General features: G+C 31.5%; 1 protein-coding gene and 1 long non-coding RNA gene across 2 annotated transcripts; both read right to left on the bottom strand.

The window, feature by feature from the left end:
- Window positions 1-190: 190 nt before the first annotated feature.
- Window positions 191-1,639, bottom strand: LOC108339577 (photosystem I reaction center subunit IV A, chloroplastic). The gene is made up of 3 exons (XM_017576725.2): window positions 1,323-1,639; window positions 621-686; window positions 191-510 (listed from the first exon to the last, which is right to left on the bottom strand). Exons 1-3 carry the CDS (start codon window positions 1,542-1,544, stop codon window positions 406-408), a joined length of 393 nt encoding a protein of 130 aa, XP_017432214.1. The 5' UTR covers window positions 1,545-1,639; the 3' UTR covers window positions 191-405.
- A 5,354-nt stretch (window positions 1,640-6,993) lies between these two features.
- LOC128196548 (uncharacterized) lies at window positions 6,994-16,982 on the bottom strand. The gene is made up of 2 exons (XR_008248973.1): window positions 16,749-16,982; window positions 6,994-7,280 (listed from the first exon to the last, which is right to left on the bottom strand). It is a non-coding gene; the product is annotated as an uncharacterized LOC128196548 (long non-coding RNA).
- Between the last annotated feature and the right edge of the window lie 6,109 nt (window positions 16,983-23,091).

The following is a 23,091-nucleotide window of genomic DNA, read 5'->3' as shown; positions in this document are numbered from 1 at the left end:
TCAACCCCCCATGAGCTGCAAAACCTGGTCTTTTCTACTTTATATTAAGACGTGACAAAAAAAATCAGAAAAATCAAATTAAGTTGGTTATAGTCAGATCAAACTCAAGAGCAAGTGCATGGTTAGTAAGTAATTCACTTTCATTTTTAAGCCAATTTTAGTAGTTGTAATGTGGCTATGAAGCGATGGCTCCAACAAAACTAGTTGTTGATTCAATAAAATAAGAATCTGGGTAGTGGAAGATTAAGAGCAGCTGCACATAGAATGTTGTTCACAGAGAATAGAGATCAAGGGGTAGATATCAGAGAGCATATGATACAGATTCTTTTGTTTTGTGACATGATAAAACCTTAGACTAGTAACAGCGATAACAAGACAGGCATCAAAATTACAATTAAATTGGACTCATTCAACTTCCACGATCTCATCCAAAGCATAGTTGTTTGTTGATACATTGGCATAGTTCACTTTGTTGAATCGAACTACAACAGGGTAGCGAGTCTTGGGGTCCTGCACAACAAGCACAAACCAATCAAATATGAATTGGGTTTGCATAATGCACGAAATGCTACAAATTTGAGAGGAAATCACTGTCTTAGAGGGAGTTTAGGAGCACTAACCTGATCAACAGCAACAACTGATCCAGTTCCTTTGTACCAATACGATTCCTTCCTAAGAATCTTCACCTGTTGATTGCAAACAAAAATTAGAAATCAACCCTCTTGCTTCACAACATGGTCAACACAAATTTCAACTTTAAAACTATTTAATTAATGACACAATCTCCAATGAATACAACGACCAAGATTCATCACTATCACTGTCCTTGTTCCTACGTAGCTTCAAGATAAATGCTACAACTTACTCCCAACAGAAAATTTACTGAAAATTATAGAATTGTGAAGATCTCATTTCTTATGCTAAAGAATATGGTGCTACCATGTTCCTCCAGAATTACCCTTCTCATCATATATATTTGCAACAAGAACATCGATACACTTAGGGCAAGGGATGCAATACATAAGCTTACAATTGAACCAGATAACACAGACCAATTTATAGTTTGAAAAAATCCAAATTCACTATATAAATCTTTGCTAGCAAGAAAGAAAATGGAAATAGAATGTCCACAAGTTTATAGATATTAGCAAAAATAAGAGAAACATTCTCTGGAACCAATCCAATAACTTTACCGGCCTTTTGGTGTAATCAATCCAGTTCTAGAGGGATGCTAGGGTATATTCACAAACAATCAAGTGTGACTGAGCACAACATGAGCAATTACATAGCTATAAAAAAGTTGAATTGTGGGGGTAACTGACCTTAGCACCTCTCTTAGGGCCAATAGGTGGTGGCTTTGGCTTTGCTTCAGCTTCAGGTGGAGGAGTGGCGGTGGCAGGTGCGGGTGCAGCCTCATCTGAAGCCCTTACAACAAGCCTAGAACCATTGTTCTTTGAGGGGAACATGACCCTTGAAGGGGATGAGTTTGTTGTGCCAGCTGCAACATTAAGAGCCAACACAAACCCAGATGCTGCTGATGCCATGTTCTTGTGTGTGTTGTGTGACGTAGGTTGTCTCTCTACCTTTGGTGATCCGAAGCTTTGCAAAAGGACGAGTAACAGAGCAGTGAGAGGCTTTGAATGAAGATGAATGTTTAGTTTAGAATTATCTGATCCCCAGAAATGTGCTTCAATAGTGTCCACCACTGGGGTGATGCCACTTGTCAACCATATCCCATTCCATTGGATAGTGTTATTACAACTCATCCAAAACAAAATCTCCCCAGTGAACTTAAAACAAACCAAATAACACAAACTTAAAATATAATAAATTTAAAATAAATTCTACAAACTTAAAACAAAGAAAATAACAAGTTATTTCTATAAATTAAAATCTTGAATAATTTGTAATAAACAGGAAAGTCTCTAGTTATTTGTTTAAAATTATTTTTAAACATTAATTATAAATAAATGAAAGCTGATTTGAATATTTTATAAATAATTAAAATATATAAAATCATTATTTATAAATAATTAAAATATATAAAATCATTTTGAATTTTCCATAGAATAATTATTTGATAAAATATTTATGATTTTATATTTGTGTAAAATTATAAAAAGTCATAAAAATTAATTTAAAATTATTGTAAAATAATAGATTTTGTACATTATAAAAATTATTTTTGATATATTCTACTCTATATGAAAATAAAATAAAACAATTATAAAGTGTAAAACTAAATTAATTAAAAAATGAAGTACGATAAAAAAAATAATTGAAATAAATTAAAATTAAATGATGTATAATAATGGTTGCTAAAATGTACTACAAAATATAATATATATATATATATATATATATATATATATATATATATATATATATATATATATTAATGTAGTTTTCTTAATTTTAAATTTAATTTCTATTTTAATATAGATCTATTTTTTTGTTTATGTATGTACTTGTAATACATATGCTAGGGAGAGTATTCACCATTGACAATACAAAATGTGTGTCATCTATTACATGTTTTGTAGACGTTAGATGGTCTTGAAAATATGATGAAAAACCATCAAGCCACGATATATTGTGAATATATGAAACACAAAAAAATATTAAAAAAGAGGGTTTGAATAGTATTTTAAAGCTTTTTTGCAAATAATGATTAAGATATTTAGTAATGGTTACATGGTCTACACACTAGTATAACACTTGATTAAAGAAATAGTTTGAATGGAAAACATGGTTTGAAAACAAATGTGATAAATCATACTTTAGTTTTATACTAGTTTACTCAATTCGAGCTGTATTCAATTCTTTCTCAATAAAATATTAAGAGGTTCCACTGATACGAGTTTAACCACTCTTGATTTACAACACTAACTAACTGATTAGACAAGTTTAACCATTCTTGGTATCAACACTAGACAATCTGTCTAGAATCTTTAACTTAACTAAGTTAAACAATAAACACAACAAGTGTTTTTGAGTTCTTACAAAATAAAATATTACTCTCGTAGAAAGGATATATAAATAATACAATGAACTTCTGAAAACTTATAAAAGATCTTTTCACGTATGAGTTTCAAAGAAAATAACTTAGAGAAAGATAATAAGCATATATTATTCTTAATAGCAAAAGTTCTTTTTATTTTTCTTCTTCAACGCTTCTCCTTATATAAACATCTTAGAGATAGATTCGTTACTTAGAGTTTTGACTTTCTTCGAGGTATGTAGCCTTTATGATAAAGTCAAAACCTATGTTGCTTCCTAGTACAACGAGTATGTTGTGTACGGATGAGACAAACGAAAGACATGTTTGAAACATTCTTTGAATATCTCATGTCTCTAAAGGTTCTTCTAATTCTGAGCAAGATTTTGAATAAAGTTGATCATTTACACAGAAAAAGAGAACACAATACAACAGACAAAAAGTAACGTATATGCATTCAAACCATTAGACGACCTAGGCATTTAATGCGTAAGACGAATATTTAAGCATGATGTTTGGTATAATGGTTTGATGCAAGTCTGTTTTGAGTAACTTGTAAAATTATTTAGTAATGTCACGCTGAGGGAAAGTTTTGTTCAAAGGCTCTATCTTTTTGTCAAACGCTTTATCTATAGCGCTTAACTCTTTTTATGTATATGTTCGACGCTCTTGTGATATCAAACGTTCTCATAGGGTTTAGTCATTTTTAAAGACAGTGTTTAACACAGATATCATAGACGATTAAACATTATTTCGTTTAAATGTTATGTTAAACTTTAAAACAAAATTTTCTTAAACAATTTGATCCAGAGACAAAAGACCTGTTTTGGTCTCTTAAAAAATAGAATTTCCTATCCTCTCTCTTAAGAGTTGATCAAACCTTTCTAAATTCTCTTTCACTTCCATCAAGCTTCTGCATCCTTCTTCATCATTTCTCTAATTGAAAGAGTCACTAGTAAAAAAAGCCTTTTTTAACGCGCTATATACACCTTGGTTTTACTGAAACCGAAGCATATAAAAACGCGGTGGTATTTTCGTAAATATTTAGTGGTTACATGCCGGTTGGGGTTTGGAGGTGGAGGGATGGTGGGCCTGCGGCGGTTGGGGTTTGGAGGAGCAAAAGCTCACACGGTAAATCTCAGGCTTTTGTATTTTACAAACCTTTGGACCTCTGACTATGCCGTTGGGGGAAGAACAGAGAAACTTGGCTGTGCGAAGAGGAAGAAATTTGGGTATGCCCTTTGCTGTGTGACACACATTTTGCTTCTCTGGCTTTTTGTTTCATCTCTGAGTTTCTTCTGTTGTTGTAATATTGCTTCTGAGTATGTAATTTTGCTGCTTCTCTGAGAGAATTTTGACATTGGATGTTGTAATGTTGTAATATTGTAATTTTGACTTCTGAGTATGTAATCTTGTTTGATTCTTGTTATAGATTTCTTGTTTGTTTTAGATTTTTGAGCTGAAATTGGGAGAAATCTTGGGTTTGTTCGTGACAGAGTGAATGAGAATGAATGAGAATGAATGAACCGAGAATAAAGTCTGAAAAAAAAATACACACTACTACCTCGGTTATCTAAGAACCGAGGCATATTCTTGTCTCGTTTTATCTCGGTCAATGACCGAGGCATAAAGCTTAACCTTTTTACCTCGCTCACATATGTCTCGGTTGTAAAACCGATTTCTATAAACATAAACAACCGGTGTCTTTTCTCTTTATTGTACTAGTGAGTCTCACCTTGGAGAAACTTCATCATTAGTAAACCAATCTTTATAGTTAAAGTATGGTTCAGAGCTAGGTATTAAGTAGGATTGTCATAGTTTTATAATATATATCGTGGTTATATTTCTAGCCAATATTTTAGGACATCTTAAAATATTCTTGTCCTGCTAAGACTATATATCTTCCATTACATTTAAGGCTAGATAGACTCTAAAATCATATTAGAAATGAATTCGGCTTAAGTCGGGAGCATTATCCAAGTCTTACAAGGAGTGTTTTTTTACTGTATTCTTAGTAGACATGAGATATCTTACATCCCAACTGCAATATATATCTGGCAATGAACATTTTTCTTACATCCCAACTGCAACAGCATCCAAGCATGGACTAATAGTTGAGCAATAAGGAGATGGAGAAGAGAGATGGGTGGATTCTCGCGAGGGCCTATGTGATGCTGTTTATGACATGGCATCAGTAGCCAATGCACACTTAAAAAAGCTCGGAAGTTAGCTGCAAGTTTGCCTGCTAAAGCTCTTCCAGTGCTCCTACCAACAGTGAAGAAAGGTCCAATTATTATACGAAACTAGGCAAATTTGTAGTATAAATTACTGATATAAGCAAAAAAAAGAAGTCGTGTTCTTCCTACACGACTTCACCCTAACATCCAGAAGTAAAGTTGTGTATCCCAAAAACGACTTTACGGCATGATAATCGATTACCAGGTGTTGTAATCGATCACAACGCCTTTATTCATAAAATAAATACAAAAAAAAATTGAAGTCGTAGGGGGTTGATGATTTCAATAAGAGAAGTCATACACCCCACACATCTTTGCTTTTTTAAATTTTTAATTTCTTTTATTAATAAAAATCATTTATAATTTATAAAAGATGTTTTTAGATGTATTTAAAATAATTAAAATTATATCTAATTAATAATTAAAGTTTTTTAATATTATTAAATAAATAAATTTCATGATTTTAATTATTTTTGTAATTAAATTCAAATTTTTATAAAATAATTTTAATTAAATAATTTATAACTATAATTATTGTAATTATTTAATTAAAAATACAGAAAAAATTATATTTCTATATTTTTGAATTTTTATTATTATAATATTTTTTTTACAAATTATAATTAATTAGTAACAATTTTTTTCATTATAAACTATTTAAATTAATTAAAAACCAAAATAATTAAAATTGTAGGGTTTGACGACTTCTTGAAGTCGTGCACCCAACCCACTTTCACTTTTTCAATTTTTTATTTAAAATGATTTATAATTTATAAATAATATATTTAAATGCATATAAAATATTTAAAATCATATAATTAATAATTAAAGTTTTTTAATATTATTATATAAACAAAATTATATGGTTTTAATTATATTTGTAACTAAATTAATTTTTTATAAAATGATTTTCATTAAATAATTTAAAACCAAAATTATTGTAATTATATAAATAAAAATTCTAAATTTATTTTATTTCAATATAATAATTTTTTTAAAAATAAATATTTGTTTAAGTAAATTTATTATATTAAAAAAAATATAATGAAATATAATTTTTTTTTAATTTTTAATTACATAATTATAATAATAATAGTTATAAATTATTTAGTTAAAATTATTTTATAAAAAAATTAATTTAATTACATAAATAATTAAAACAATAAAATTTATTTGTTTAATAATATTTAAAAACTTTAATTATTAATTAGATATAATTTTAATTATTTAAAATACATTTAAAAACATTTTTAACAAATTATAAATGATTTTAATTAAGAAATAATTAAAAATTTAAAAAAGTAAAGATGTATGGGGTGCACGACTTCTCTTATTGAAGTCGTCAACCCTTACGATTTCAATTTTTTTTTGTATTTTTTCTATAAAAAAAGGCGTGGTAATCGATTACAACACCGGATAATCGATTACCGTACCCTAAAGTCGTTTTTAAGGTGCACGACTTCACATCTAACTACAGTGTTAGGATAAAGTTGTGCAGGAGTACGACTTCTTCATTTGAAGTCGTATGACTCCACAACTTGTCTATTTTCTTAATTTAAATTCTTTTTGCCTAAATCGGTAATTTATATTGTAAATTTGCCTAACGCTGCGTTCGGATGAGGCGATTTACTGTAGAGGAGAATTTGCGAGGATGGATTTGCGTGGTAAACCATGTTCGATTGGCGTGATTTGGTACGACAGAAATGCATGTAAATGCAGCGATTTGCGATGATTTTCACTTTTTCACCATCTCGCAGATGAGCAAAGATTTGCGCTGATTTGTAGTGAAAACTCGTATCTACTCCTGTGCTTTTACAATAATTCAACGATAATTTAAAAAAGCGTGCATGAGATACGTACACATATCACGTGATTAGGTTTCATTTTTTTTACTCCTTTCAACCAAATGCACTGTGCCATCACAAGGGATAATACTGTGGCTTGGCATGTGAGGAGGTTTGACTGTGTGGAGGCACGCTTTTGCAGCATTGGATAGCAGCAAGATTCCCTGGTTGAGAGAACAATTCACTGCAAATGAGAGATTCCTGTTTGAAATTCAAAAAGTTAGTCTGACTAGTAACACCATTTATAAGAGGCCGTTGGTAGATAAGTTATTAATTGTGAGAGTGTGAGAGTGTCTATACTTAGCCCAGCTTTTGCGGCAGTGAGAGATCTTTGTGTGTTGTTTGTGTGCTGAGAGTGTTTATTCGAGAGTGAGGTCCAGCAGGTGTGAAGAAGTTCAGGTGAGGAAATTTTTGCTACACATTAACGTGGTTGTTGCAGGTTGAAGACCTTTGGAAGAGGTGAAGACGAAGACGAAGGTGTGCGAAGGAGGAAGAAGGCCGTTGATGACAACCGACGCAAGGGATGAAGAAGACGACGTCGGAGGATATTGCCGGTTGATGATGAAGATAGCAGCGGATGAAGAAGAAATGTGTGTGTATCCGGATCTCATGTTTATGTATCCGGATCGAGCCATACTCAGTTTCTGCTCTTTAGGTGTATCCGGTTACGTATTTATTGTATCTGGATCCATTAATAAGTGAGGGTGGTGTGCAGCTTGGTTGCTGGTTGTTTCGATGGCAGGTGTGTGTTCCGATTCCATAGACCGGTTCCCCATAGCTGGACAGTGGCTCCGTGGCCATAGCTGAAGGTGCATAACCCTTTAACCGAACCTCCATGGTGTGATGCTGTTGTGATGTTGGTGGCGCGTCTGTCATCAACGGTTTCGTCCTCCGTGGAAGCATTGGACGTGAAGGTTGAGGACAGGGGCGTAGACGATGCAGGTGTGTTATTACCAGTACCATTGGACGGAGACATGTGGAGAAAACCACGACGAGGGAGACCAGTCAGACGTGTGGCATGGACAACAGTATGAAGGGTCGAGTGGTTGAGGAAATATGTTGGTTGAGGGGGATGGATGGAGGTTGCATTAGGTGGAGAAGGAGGGTTGTGTTTTGGGTGAAGGGCAATGTCAACAGCAGTGTAGTCTGCCGTATAGATTGGGCGCATATTGCTTTCCATTAAAGTGTACATGCAGGAGGAATGACACAGGGAGAGAAGTTGTTTTTGGAAATGGAATTTACTGGCAGCAGGCTTAACCATTGTTATATTTTTGCAGGTTTTGGTTACAATATCAAATATTTGGGAAGCAACCGAGCTGAGTATTTGACGAAGGTGCAGTGAGGGATTAATAAGGTGTCCATGTTAGCCATCTATATTGTGTACAATTGTTTTGATTTTTATTGTTAAAGACAACCTAGTTCTTTAAAATATAGAGCTTATTAGTGAAGTTTGTTTTATACTATGATTAGAGGTTCATATAATCATTATAATCAATTTCTTTTGATTTAAATGTGTCTAGTCACAATTCTTCAATCAATTCACCCATCCATGTAAGAAAAAAAAGGAAGTACGATTTTTAAATTTTTTTTTGCAAATTATAAATGTTATTGTTGCTGTTAAAAGAATCAATGTGTCAATTACCCTTGTAGAAACATGTTTGAACCCATAGATATCGTTGTGACGGATTTTAATTACCATTTTATTAATTTTAATCTAATGTAAGAAAACCAAATCGAAGCAAAAATTAAGAGATAGACAAATATAAACATAAACATGAAAGAGTAAAAATATGTAATTTATTTTGTACCAAAATATTGTATATGTAGGTTTTAAACCTAACGTAAAGTTCATATATTCGTTGTCTGATTTTAAAATAAACTACACAAATAGTTCTTTTTACAGCAAAAAAAATTACAAAAGCATCCTTTTAATATTACATTAATTCAATAATTAAAAGGTATGTGCTTGAGGTGTTAAAAAATAGGAGACAAATTTCATCAACCAAATTATTTGTGTATTTTTTTTTTCTAAAATTAATTGAAGTACGTATTGTAGTAACATACGAAGTACTTATTTGTTCTTGAAGTGTTAAAACAAAAGGAGATATAATTTGCATGAAACGAAACAGAACATAAATGTATGTTACAAATTTTAACGCATTCAGTGGTTGAGGTTGCTAAGTTGTTGAGTCATTCTGTTGAGTTTGTTGAAGCCGCAAGTAGTGTGTATAAGACAAGGTTGATATTTGGCAAATAATTTAATTTGTTTACAAGTAATATATGAGATAGGATATTCATCTATTTTTTGGACAAGTTTGGTTTGCAGTTGTGAGTCATTTATTTCAATACTTACATTTGAAATAAGTATCTTATCTGGGATATAATCGTGAGTGCGTTGCCAATCTTCCGTATCTTCGATCAAATCTCTAATTATCGCTTCCAAAGTTTCTTCAAGAGGTATGTTTCATATTACTATATTCAATTATTATGCATGACTATGGTCTATTTTGCTGAATAAATGTAATGTATTTTCGTTAATTATATTATATGAATGCATGAATATTGTTATTTAGGATATGATCATATGAATATATGAATTTAATGATATTGTTCATTGTAGTTGTATGTATAAAGTTCATAAATTGTATGTATTTTGTTAAGTAAATATAGATGGATGAAGAATTAGATTTATCATATATGGACCGTGAAGATATAGAAGATGACGTGGTTGGTGTAGACTTCAAAATTATCGTAATGATACGTCAACAATTACAAATAACCACTTCATTGGGTGCTTTAACAATGGTATGCATTGTTGGACACGCGTTGAGTATCTTGAATAAGTACTCTAGTCATTACAGTAGTGTAATGAATTACCTACCAGACAGAGACCGTCGTAGGGATCAATAAATGTCGTATCTTGTGCATACTAATCGATGCCGCGACATTATTAGGATGGGTCCAAAGGCATTTATTAATCTTTGTGAGAGACTACGATCAACTGAGCTAGTTAAGGACACCATTCGGTCGACAGTGGAGCAACAAGTTGCTCAATTTCTTCATATAATTGGCCATAATGTTAAGAATCGAAGTGTCGCATTTTTCTTTCATCGATCTGGCTCGACGGTTAGCAAACACTTTCACAATGTGTTGGATGCTATCTTAACTTTGGAATCTGAGTTTCTAATTCAACCCCCAGGAAATGAGGTTCATCCATATGTATTGAACAACAATCGATTTTACCCGTACTTTAAGGTACTCATCCGAACACATTTGTACATGTTTTTTGATCAAATGATGATAAGAAATTATGAGTTTTATAAACACTTTGTAAATTATGTTTAGGATTGTTTAGGGGCCATAGACGGTACTCATGTTCATGTTAAGGTGTCAAGATCTGATGCTCCTAGATTTCGGCGTGTGATTTTGACATGAAATTCACTTACGTTCTTGCTGGGTGGGAAGGAACTGCATCTGATTCTCGAATTTTAAAAAATGCTCTTGATCGAGATGATCCTTTGGTTATCCCCCAAGGTGAGTGTGTTCATTGGGATGTTCAACATTTAATTTATTAGTTCCTAATTACCTGTAAATGTTCCAAATGTGTAGGCAAATACTATCTTGGTGATGCTGGATTTTTGTTGAAAAGCACAGTATTGACACCATATAGAGGCGTAAGATATCACCTTAAAGAATATACACGCAGAGGACCACAAAATGCACGGGAGTTGTTTAATCATCGGCATTCATCGTTGAGAAATGTTATTGAAAGAACTTTTGGTGTGTTGAAAAAACGATTTCCTATCATTGCAAGTGGCACTGAACCACAGTATGGATTGGATACAATGACAGACATCATATTAGCTTGTTGTATCTTACACAACTTCCTTCGTGGCGTGGATAACGATGACTCATTACTTCATGAAGTTGATAACGAGTTGAATGAAAGGGAAGACCATAATGTTTCATCATCTCAAGTCAGAGAAGACAACCATACAATTGGTAGTAGTATCAGGGATTCTATAGCAGATCATATGTGGCGAGATTATCAAAACTCGTAGTTATTTTATGTTATTGTGTTGTATGACTATTTGATGTTATGTGTATGACTATTACAAGCAATTAAGGATGTTTAATGTTAATTTGTTACCATTTTGTTTATGAAATAGGTAAAAAATGAACAGAGGTAAGGCAGCCGTCATTAAGTCCTCTGCTCCTACTAGAGAGTTCATGAAGTGGACAGAAGACATGGACGCACATCTTCTACACTCTATGATTGAGGAATCACAGATCGGTAATAGGGTTGACGGAAGCTGGACATCCCAAGCATATAGTAATATAGTTGATCATCTTCATAGCTCTGGGTATGTCGCAATTACCAAAAATAATGTTAAAAATCGTCAAAAAGTCTTGAAAGATAAATGGCGCGAGGTACATGACTTGTTTTCTGGATTGAGTGGATTTGCGTGGAACCCGGTTAGTATGACATTTCATGCTGAGGACGAGGTTTGGATGGACCTGATTCAGGTATTTATACAAATACTAACATTTTATGGATCATTATTATACATCATATGAAGCAATGTGTTTGATCTTTTTGTTGTTTCAGTCGAGGCCAACGACGACAAAGTGGAGAGTTAATAGTATAAAGCACTACCATTTAATGGTCGAGTTATGGGTAGCTGATCGAGCTACTGAGAGTGGTGTTGAACTGCTCGTCAAGCATGTCGATAGCGTGTTGGGCCTCGTGTCAGTGTTGATTTGAATCAAAATATTGAGTACATTCCAGAACAGCCTGATTGGACGAGGTATAGAGACCCAACTCGACCATCACCTCCTTCATCTGTGGATGAATATAGTCCAGGACAGACTTAATCTGTGCCTTCCGTCCCATCCGGTGGAACTTCATCCTCACGAGGCTAAAAAAGGAAGGCACCTATGGTCGATGTTATTGATTCTCAATTTGATAAGTTGACGACCAGCCTGGATGGTTTCGCAAATGTGCTTAGCTCATCAAATGTTCATTTTGGTGTGATATCTGATGCAGTCGTGCGTCAAGTCTCAGCAATGGAAGATAGAAATAAAATACTCCGTCGCACATCGACATACACATACACATACACAGAGGGCGACATTTATGAAATGTTGAGTGGTATGAACATTGTTGATGAAAACTTACTCGAACAGTGTTATGATTTCTTATGTGGAATAAATTATGTAAAATGATCTCTGGAGGTGATTGTTAAGAAGTGTTATCTGACCGGTTGTAGTAATATTATATTCATTAATGTTTCTGTGATGTAATTATGACTTATTGGTTTTCCATCCATCAACAATTTATAAGTTATGGTTATGGTTACGATGCATCGTGTATTACATGACTTTGTTTTGCTTAAATTGACTTATGTGTTTCAAATATTACATTACTTATTTTTCCAATTATTATCTTTCACATCAACTTCGGTAGTTTTTTTTATTGTGTACTTTCTCATCTGCAAATTAGATGGACTCTCGAATCATTGAAGTGCAAAAACAAATTAATCTATCAAGAAGACTATCTGCCGTTCTTGAACGACATACACAGGCTATGGAGCGTCGAATATCCCTGGTAAATGCTAGGATTCAATCATCTAATCCAACTACAGAACAAATTGAAAACTTGTTACGGACTATGAACATTGAAGATCATAATTTATTCAGACAGTGCTTCGATTTTTTATCTTCGCATCCATCTCATACAAGACGTCTAATAGGGATGCCAATACAATATCGTTTCAATGCATTGCAATGATACCTTGCTGAATCAACGTGATCATGAACTATTAAAAGAATAGTTGTATGTTGAATTGTTGCAACTTTTTTTTAGGTCATGTAATATTATAACTTGCTACTTAATTATTTGTTTGTTTAATGTTAATCATCCGCACTTCCGTAACAAATAAATTGATATCACTTTGTACTAAATTATATTACAAGCAAATAGTACATTTTAAAATAATTTTTTTTTACTACATTATAACTTTTATAATTTTTCACCATTAATTTTATAAAATATTCATAATTTTTTTCTCTTCATAAACATTTTTACAATTAAATATAACATTACAAAATAACATTTTATAATACTCTTATACTTAGGGGCATTTTGGTAATCTTTATTTTCTACCAATTAAACTAATTTCTAAAATCTATCACATCAATCAAATCCTACACTAATTCTCACAAACTTTACTTCCAAATCCACTCTCAATTAAGAGTGATTCTTCCTACACCTCACTGCCTTCATCCTGCACCTCCAATTTTACTTCTTTACCCTTCATTAACAATCAAAAATTATTACCGTACTTCGAAATGCGTTTTAATTAATTTTTTCCTAACCGCACTTTGAAGTGCGTTTCCTATAATTAATTGTTTCTTTCCTAACCGCACTTCGAAGTGCGTTTCATATCTATTTAATTGTTTCCTAACCGCACTTCGAAGTGCGTTTCATATTTTAATTAATTGTTTCTTTCCTAACCGCACTTCGAAGTGCGTTTCTTATCTATTTAATTGTTTCTTAACCGCACTTCGAAGTGTGTTTCCTATTTTAATTAATTGTTTCCTAACCGCACTTCGAAGTGCGTTTTAATTAATTGTTGCACTTTAAATCCAAAATAATATTTAACATTACATATAATTATTATTATTTAATTCAATAAACAATTTAATAATTATTTCAATTTCATAAAAAATTAAAAAACTTAAATAAAATTAAATACATAATAAATAATATATTAAGAAAATAATAATATGTTGAAAAATAACAAATTCAACAAAATTTAACAAACAAATAAAATAATTCAAAATATATTAAAACAAAACATTTTATTTAACAACTAACATAAAAAATTAAATTTATTATACTAACCTAATAAAAATAAAACCTAATAAAATAAATATATACTAACCTAATAAAAAAATTAAAAAACTAAACCCTAAAAATCTAACGCACTTCGAAGTGCGGTTTGTTTTAGCCGCAGATCGAAAAGCGGTGGGTTTGTGCTTTCCGCTTTTGGGGGTGCAGCAGGAAGTTGCCGCAGTTCGAAATGCGGTGTGCGGAAGGAAATTGCCGCAGTTCGAAATGCGGTTTCTCTGTGAAGGGTATCATTGAAATTAAAATATGTTTTGGAGGTGCAGGAGGAAGACCGTGAGGTGCAGGGAGAATCACTCTTAATATTTCCTATCTTATATGTTATTCAGAGTGTGAATTCGTATAAATTTGTGTTTCAATTTTTTAGTTTTATTCATTGACTTATAAAGAAAATTTATAATTGCTATTTTATGAGTGATTCTCCCTGCACCTCACGGTCTTCCTCCTGCACCTCCAAAACATATTTTAATTTCAATGATACCCTTCACAGAGAAACCGCATTTCGAACTGCGGCAATTTCCTTCCGCACACCGCATTTCGAACTGCGGCAACTTCCTGCTGCACCCCCAAAAGCGGAAAGCACAAACCCACCGCTTTTCGATCTGCGGCTAAAACAAACCGCACTTCGAAGTGCGTTAGATTTTTAGGGTTTAGTTTTTTAATTTTTTTATTAGGTTAGTATATATTTATTTTATTAGGTTTTATTTTTATTAGGTTAGTATAATAAATTTAATTTTTTATGTTAGTTGTTAAATAAAATGTTTTGTTTTAATATATTTTGAATTATTTTATTTGTTTGTTAAATTTTGTTGAATTTGTTATTTTTCAACATATTATTATTTTCTTAATATATTATTTATTATGTATTTAATTTTATTTAAGTTTTTTAATTTTTTATGAAATTGAAATAATTATTAAATTGTTTATTGAATTAAATAATAATAATTATATGTAATGTTAAATATTATTTTGGATTTAAAGTGCACTTCGAAGTGCGGTTAGGAAAGAAACAATTAATTAAAATATGAAACGCACTTCGAAGTGCGGTTAGGAAACAATTAAATAGATATGAAACGCACTTCGAAGTGCGGTTAGGAAAGAAACAATTAATTATAGGAAACGCACTTCAAAGTGCGGTTAGGAAAAAATTAATTAAAACGCATTTCGAAGTACGGTAATAATTTTTGATTGTTAATGAAGGGTAAAGAAGTAAAATTGGAGGTGCAGGATGAAGGCAGTGAGGTGTAGGAAGAATCACTCCTCAATTAACCACAAATCCACTCAAAAAAACAACAAAAAAATTACTCTAAAATCCACTCAAATCCATTCAAATCATTTCCCCTAAATCATCTCTCCCAGATACACCCAAAAGAACACACCCTAAGTGTCAAAACCAAGACTTAACAGGAGGGGTGCTAGGAATACCACCGTTGTAGTATCATCTGAAACGCAAGTGGACTTCATGGAGAAGGAAATACTAACATGAACAAGCTTTAGTGAATACTACAGGCAGACTTTTCCTCTCTTTCTTGAAGAGTTTATGTTTATGCCTTTTCATTCTGCACATAATAAAAATTGTGTACGGAAAGGTTAATACGTTTTGTTTACAATTAGTTTTAGAATGTAATTTGAGTTGCACAAGTTAAGGTGATTTTTCTTGTTAGTATATTTTCTTTAAAGTGGTTTGGAATACAAATACTTCAAAATCAGTCTTGTTTTGTATAACAATTTATTCTTTGATCAGGAATTAAGGAAATCTATTTAAACATGCATCAAGATCGAACTCCTGGTAATATGTTTTGATAACAAGGTTATTTATTTATCAATCATACTGCATTTATCGGTCTTTAATACGTGTTCTGGGCTTAGTGATAATAATTTACAATTCTAATCAAAGGTAACTCGTCGGTTCTGCAAAATTTGAATTGTATTGAGGAGGATTAGTCATTAACTAAATCAATAAATACTTCATCACACTATGTAATATGTAATAAAATATAAAAGGATGTACATTTTTGGTATTTCATTTGTTTTACAAGAATTTTCTACTATTTTTTACTTGATATAATAGAAGTGTGGTATACTTTCTAAAGTTATAAACTTTCAGTGAACAACTTGGACCATGTATTTCTAAATGTTATATTTACCTAATAATGAGTCTATAACTATTTTTCCTATGTAGTGTAATTTCGTTATGAAATTACAAAAGTGGTGTTTTTTTTTTTAAATTTTCAAGAATGGATAAGTCCATCATCATTATTATTTTAATTTTCTTTGCCTCGATCCACATTTTAAGAGATATTTATAGAGACATAATGGGTCGATAATATGCCATAAAAGATAGAAGATTATATGTTGATGAAGGTATTGATATCGAAGTTTCGAATAATTTTGTTGGGGACTAGATAAAATATATGATCGTGAAAGAAAAATATTATACGTGTAAGAAACTTGCGAGTGTGAACAGTTACAGGTCTTCAACACGTATGTTGGGATGTCATAATCTTTAAATAGATGTATAAAAGTTTTCGGGGATATACCAGATACTATTAATGTTTCTGTTTCGTAGTTATTGCTCCTAAGAGCAACATTAAATGTTTTAGGGTTTTTAGCTTTAGGCTTTTATGTTTCTGTTATGGGTTGTAACTAATCCTCTTTTCTGTTTCACTGGAATCCTATATAAATAGGGATTCCAACACTTTGTTTACTAAGAAGATAACAACACATATATGCAGAATACAATAAACGATTTTACTTACCTCCAATTACAAGCTTTTCTTCTCTACTTCTTTAATCTTCTCCTTCTCTCCCACCGGACAGCCATTGGAACAAGCTTCATTGTCACCCCGCTTGTGTATTGCTTCAGAGAAGTCTTCGCTCTTTCTTTCCTCTCGTGCACATCCATTCTCAGACTCATTATGCCTTCTGACCAAAGGAAGCTTCTAGGAGAAGCTGATGTTTTTAGTTTGAAGGCCAGAGAACATTGGGCCTCAGCCTTTCTTGGTTTGGGCCTATTTTAATAGATACATAAAATATATTAAAAATACATTAAAGTTAGAAAATAAAATTATTTATTTATTTATATAAATATAATTTTTTTTGGAGGAAGCCAAGGTTCCCTCTGTCGCCGTTAAGGTTCATCATTTAGGTGAAGACTGAAAAGACATTTTGATGATGATCCATGTATAAGAGTATAGGAGTTGTTGAAAACTAGATTGACCTGTTGATGAAATTGTTTAGTATATAAAGATGGCAACATGATGATATTCTAAAAATGCAAGAGGAAACCTTCTATGCGAGCTTAAAGATTATTGGGGTGTTGTTATAATTATTGATGGTTAGAATTTTTAAATTAAACATTTATTATTAAATATATTTTTTAAAATATAAAAATTAATATTTTCTGGACCTTTCATGGGATTAGTTCCAGGGCACCTTTTGACTACGTACCATAGGAACGACCTTGATGTATGAAAATGAATAACTGTAGAAATTATGTCCTTGGCCTAAAAAGGATATTACTTGTTTATTATTTGCATTTGATTGCTTTAGTTACGGAATTTGTGACTACTCCTTTGATTTTGTAAGTGTTTGATATTTTTCATAGGTTAATATTTTATCCAGCAAGAATATTACATTCATATGGTAATAAGATATTTACCATTTAAGAGATTTAAATTTCAAATTCAAACATATATATATGTATATATATATATTGTTTAAATTTCTCTAATTTTGAACTCATTCAACTTACATTTGAATATTTGATTTATTTTTATAGGTTAATATTTTATCCAACAAGAATTACATACATAATATATGATATTTACTATTTAAAAGATTATATTTTCAAATTCATACAGATATTTCTTTCTTGTTTAAATTTCTACAGTTTTCAACTTAAATTTGTATAGTTTATTTATAATTTAAAAATAATAAATTATTAAATTAAAGTCGAAATTTTCTTAAAGAATACGATAAAGGTATCGATAATAACATAATAAAGGATTACGACTAAAGTTTGAGGCTAGGAAAACTATTAGAAAATGTGTAATTTTGTATTTGTCAATATCCTTTTGTAATCACAGCCTTCCTGTAAATTATTTCCTATTTGTTGAATAAGTTTAATTAATTTTATACTCTTAATAATCATTTGTTGCTTTTTTGTGATTAATTTAAACTCGTTTGTTAATAGTTTGAATAAACCTAATTGTTTTTAACTAGGTTAAATATTTTAAAGATATAATCTTAATGCTTTGCTAATAACTTCTCTTAATGATAATATGGTTATTAAGAAATGAAGTTTTATATTTATAAAAAAAAAGTAAAATAAAAATAAAATTTAAAATTTAGATTATCGGTTGAATTTTTTCTATTGTTCCTTTACATATTTAAAATACATACATAGACATTAATTTTGGTATTTTAAAATATATTACAATATTTATAATATTATTAATATTAAAGACATGGAACACAACACTAAAATATTAGAGAATTAAAAAAACTATTACCAAAATAGTAGAGAATTCAAAAAATTATTACCAAATAGTAGAGAAATAAAAAATTGTTGGTTCTAAAAATATCATGGTCCAATGTTTTATCCTTAAAATTCAAAAGAAATCATCACAACTACTTTTACAAAAGACAGAACAATTGATGTGATGCCAATATGTCTTACCTATAAAAAGGGTAAAATCCAAAATCCCTCTTTTTAGGGCATTTCTAATATCTAGATTTTCTTTATCCCAATTTTGGTAAAATTTAATTTGGAAAACAAGCATGATTGTAACATGCACATGTGAAATCTGATTTTTTTTTATACTAACTCTGATTCTCCTTAATCACCCTTTTCGTTTTCATTTTGAAAACTCTATTGGAAGGATTCATAAACGCCACCACCACACACAAATACACAGTAATACATTCAAACCAAGCAACTCAACATTTCACATTCATTTTCTTACGTTGTATCGTATCAAATTTTCCCGCGCCTAATTTTTTTTTCTTTTGACGCTCAGGTTCACAATTTTTAATGGCCACCACCACCCGAATCCAAACACAAACAATCTTTCTTTTTTTCTCCTTCAACCGTCGAATCCTAAACGCCAACACGACACCGTTTCTCTAACCGCCAATATCGTCTCAGAGTTCTCCTCGAAGGCTTGTCTTCCGAACATGGATCCCCCCAAAAGGAAGCCCAAGGTTCGGATGTTTCGATTCCTCCGATGTTTCAACCCCAGCGGCGTCGTTTCGCGGGAACGCAAAACACCGGACCCGCTTCTCACTTATATTGCCATGCCGGAGAAGCACGTGTTTCCGACCGTGTTCACGTCGGCTTTCACAGCGGCGAAGGGTGGCGAAGGAAACGGGAGTCACTGGAAAAATACGGACAGAAATAAGAACGATGATAGTAACAATAATAGTAACCTCTCTTTTCGTCGTGCTCTTATGTCGGCTTTGAATCATACGTCATTGGTTAGTCTTTTCTTCATTCCTTCCATGTGTTAGAATCATTTTTGCAGAATTTCGTATGCGGTTATTGAAGTATGTTTACGGTTACTGGGTTTCTGAAATGGAAAAGGGTCATCTTAGTTTGAAATTTCCATTTTTCTTTTTCACTCCACTTATATTTTTATAATTATATTATTATTATTATATTATAATCTCTCATTTATATTTATACATAACTTTCGGCATCAAGATTTTGTGAAAACCACAAATTCTGACCATGTGATAATCTAAAACTTTCATCTTCATCAAAAGTATAATCACCTTAGCTTGCATATAAATGTTACATGTTGTAAAAAGGAAAAGTAATAGATATATAAGAATGTTTTGGTACACTACAAAAATTCAACATGTATTATAATTCACTAAGTAATTTTTGCACATATTCTCATATTTGGATTTGTGATGTGAGCATGTTTATGCTAATGTTATAAATAATCTTATTTTCAGGGCAAGAAGATGAGCCGTAAGAGGAAAACAAAAAAAGATGGTTTCTCAAGAGAAAGTTCAAAGAACTTATCAAACTATTCATCCTATTCTTCTAGTTCACTTGGATTTACTACAACTTCATCACCATCGTCAACTTCAACCACTTTAAGCAGTATTTCAACGGGTACTGTGACTTCAAGCACATCCTGCGAACCCTGCCTAACCCGATCCTTGGCAATGGCTAATGGAACAAGGATGGTGAAACAGAAGCGAAAAGATGGTGATGAAAGAAGATGGTGCAATGGTTCAAACATTGCTGTGAGTGTGTTTTTCATCACTGCTCTTCTGGTTTTAATTCTGTGGGGTAGGTGTTATGCCATAGCTTACACTGCAATAGGCTTCTTTGTTGTGCCTAATCGTCGAAGGACTTCTCAAGAAACCGAGTTAATTAGTTCGGTTCGTTTCAAGAAGTAGAAGAACGTGGCAGTTTTTGTTAGGAGTGTAATTCTTCATTTTTTTAGTTTACTTCTTATTTGAATTTGAGGCACGAATAATCAGTTTCGAATAGGTGTGTAAAAAAAAAATTATACACAGATAGATGGACTTTTAAATTCTTTTATATGTTTTGCGTTGGGTGTTTTTGTTTAGAATCTATAATACCTATGTGTAATTTTTCCATAACTACGTATGAACTAAATATTTTATTTTTTTAATATATTCTTCAATACTTGTAAAGGAACTTATTTATTGTCTTCTGATTTAATTATATAAACATAATCATTAAAACTGACTTTCTCTCTCAATATTTGGTTATAATTTTCAAGTTTTCTATTTCTCACATTTTTTTTTCAAACACTATAGAGCACAATTTTTTTGTCGGTAAATATCACTTTATCAACGTATTTGACACTAAATATATTACCATATGACTTCTTTTTTTTTTGACAAAAATGTTTAAAAACTGTACATAACAATTTATAGCAAGATAGTAAGAAGGTTCGTCACAAAATGAGTTGATTAAGCGAAATAATGATTACTCAAATCAACCAGAAAAACACATGACTTGAAGTAAGACAAGAATTGTTTAGGAAAAGGAAAAATGATACTTTAATAACTTTTATTTGACAATTTTTTACAATGTCACGTGTAAGGTGTCATTGATTCATTTGAATTTGTTTTTTTAAACAAAAAAAAACTAACACGAAAGTCAAAAATAGAGGTCAAAAGAGGTTTCGTAGTGTCTTCTATTTCATTGTTCAAAATTCCCTGCTTCTTTTTCTCAAAATCTCTCACCTTTCTTCCACTGTTGAAACTTCCTTTCATTCCTCCATCATCGTCGTCGTACCCAGGTGCTTTGAACTTTCCACTCATCCACTGTGTTTCATTCTTTCTTTCTATAGCCGTCATGGTCGTTTCATTTTTTTTGTTTGATATCCTATCTTCCGCTTTGCGAAAACCTAGTTGACTTATAAGAATATTTTTATGGAGTTGTTTGTATGCCATTTATGCAAAACTAAGTTACTAGGTGGTTTGAATCAAATGTTGACCATGTAACAAAGGTGTTTTATTCATAGCACATCCTTTGGTTGATTATTAGAGTTACATGATAACTTTAAAATTGGTAAGAATTTGTTGAATGAGTTATGTGGTAAATGAGTTGATTGGAGGGTGTTAAGACAAGATGGTATGAGAGATAGACTAGGATCGACTACGACATATCTAGTTTTAAAGTTTAACAAACAACACTAAACGAAAAAATCTTGAGTAATCAAATACAAAGAACAAATTACAACCGAAACACTAATAATCGAATATCACAAAAATACACAATGTCATAAAAGGAAGATAAAACAATATAGGAGCATAACAGAAGTTCATAGTTAAAACATTTAACAAACACAAGAAACATTCAAGTAAAACTGATAAAACACTAAGCACAACAACGTATAATATCTAAGGACTTATATGCAAAACGTAAGAATTCACTCTCGAGCGAAATACAAAAAGAATCATGTAACTAAACATCACTGTAGCAAGTATGGAAGGATGCTAAGGGTAACCAAGATCGTTTATTAGTAACTTCACACATCTTATGGACTAACAAACAACATTAAACGAAATGAGAATATGATAATATTATTTTTAGAATAACAATATAGCTAAGATATAAGTAATTTGTGAAAATGCTCTCAAAAACCTAAACATCTTAAGGAAATCCTTAGTAGAAACACCTAGGTATCAACAAACGGACCACCAAGCGGTTTCCATAATTAATGCATCAATGAGAGTTTTGCTGAATGCAACAAATGATATACATCGCTAGGCAATGATCAAATAAACTCTTGATATGTCTTAATAGATAAAAATGTCAAACGATGTTCTTGAAAAGCATGTTAAAAGTCTCAAATGATATTCCAAAAACTTGTGTTAAAAGACACCTTGCTAAATGAATTTCTTGAATAAAATAAAGAAAAAATTAAGGAAGCGTTTACATAGGTTAGACGATACCATGTGCAAAACAATCTACTTCGTTCAACGGTGAAGTCTTCATTAACTGCTTTGTATCTTAGTAAAAAACCTAAACGATCAAATTCTACTTCGAACGGTACAAAATGTAAAAAACATTTTGTTGTTCTGAACAAGTATTAAAAGAAAAAGGTACTTAGAGCCAAACCTTCTTGTGTAAGAAGAAAGAGAGAGAAAAGCTTGAAAGAAAGAGAGAGAAAAGCTTAAAAGAAAGAAGAGATAATCTCAAGCTTCATTGATATATAAGCTTATTGTAAGAAGAGAGTAGAGAGAAAAATTTTGTGAGTCTGTTAAATTGAATTGTATTGCACAAATATCCTCTCTACGAGAGTTATCGTTTAAGGACTTATAATTAATCCTTTGATTGTAAATTCTGAAGATAATAAAAACACTTTACGTTTAACTTTGTGGAGTTAAATGGTAGCTAGACGAGTGTGTCTAGCAAAAACTAGGAGTGGGGGAAACTCTCAAGTTTATCTTGGTGAAGTTAAACGGTAGCTAGACGGGTTTGTCGAGTGGAAACCAGAAGTGTGTGAAACTCAACTAGACAACATATCGAGAAGATATCTAGATTGTTTAGGGATATCAAAAGTGGTGAAGAATATTGCACAACCAGGGAATGGGTGAAATTCAGTT

This window comes from Vigna angularis, chromosome 5, assembly GCF_016808095.1.
Source record: "Vigna angularis cultivar LongXiaoDou No.4 chromosome 5, ASM1680809v1, whole genome shotgun sequence".
NCBI lineage: Eukaryota > Viridiplantae > Streptophyta > Magnoliopsida > Fabales > Fabaceae > Vigna > Vigna angularis.
Note: the sequence above shows the minus strand (reverse complement) of the source record. Positions and strands in the feature narration are given on the sequence as shown.

Bases quoted from the DNA above. Each gene is read 5' to 3' on its own strand.
- LOC108339577 (XM_017576725.2), bottom strand. From the start codon at position 1,544: ATGGCATCAGCAGCATCTGGGTTTGTGTTGGCTCTTAATGTTGCAGCT. The intron at 687-1,322 runs GTCAGTTACCCC...TGCAATCAACAG, and splicing joins GCCCTAAGAGAGGTGCTAAG to GTGAAGATTCTTAGGAAGGA. The intron at 511-620 runs GTTAGTGCTCCT...CTTGTTGTGCAG, and splicing joins CAGTTGTTGCTGTTGATCAG to GACCCCAAGACTCGCTACCC.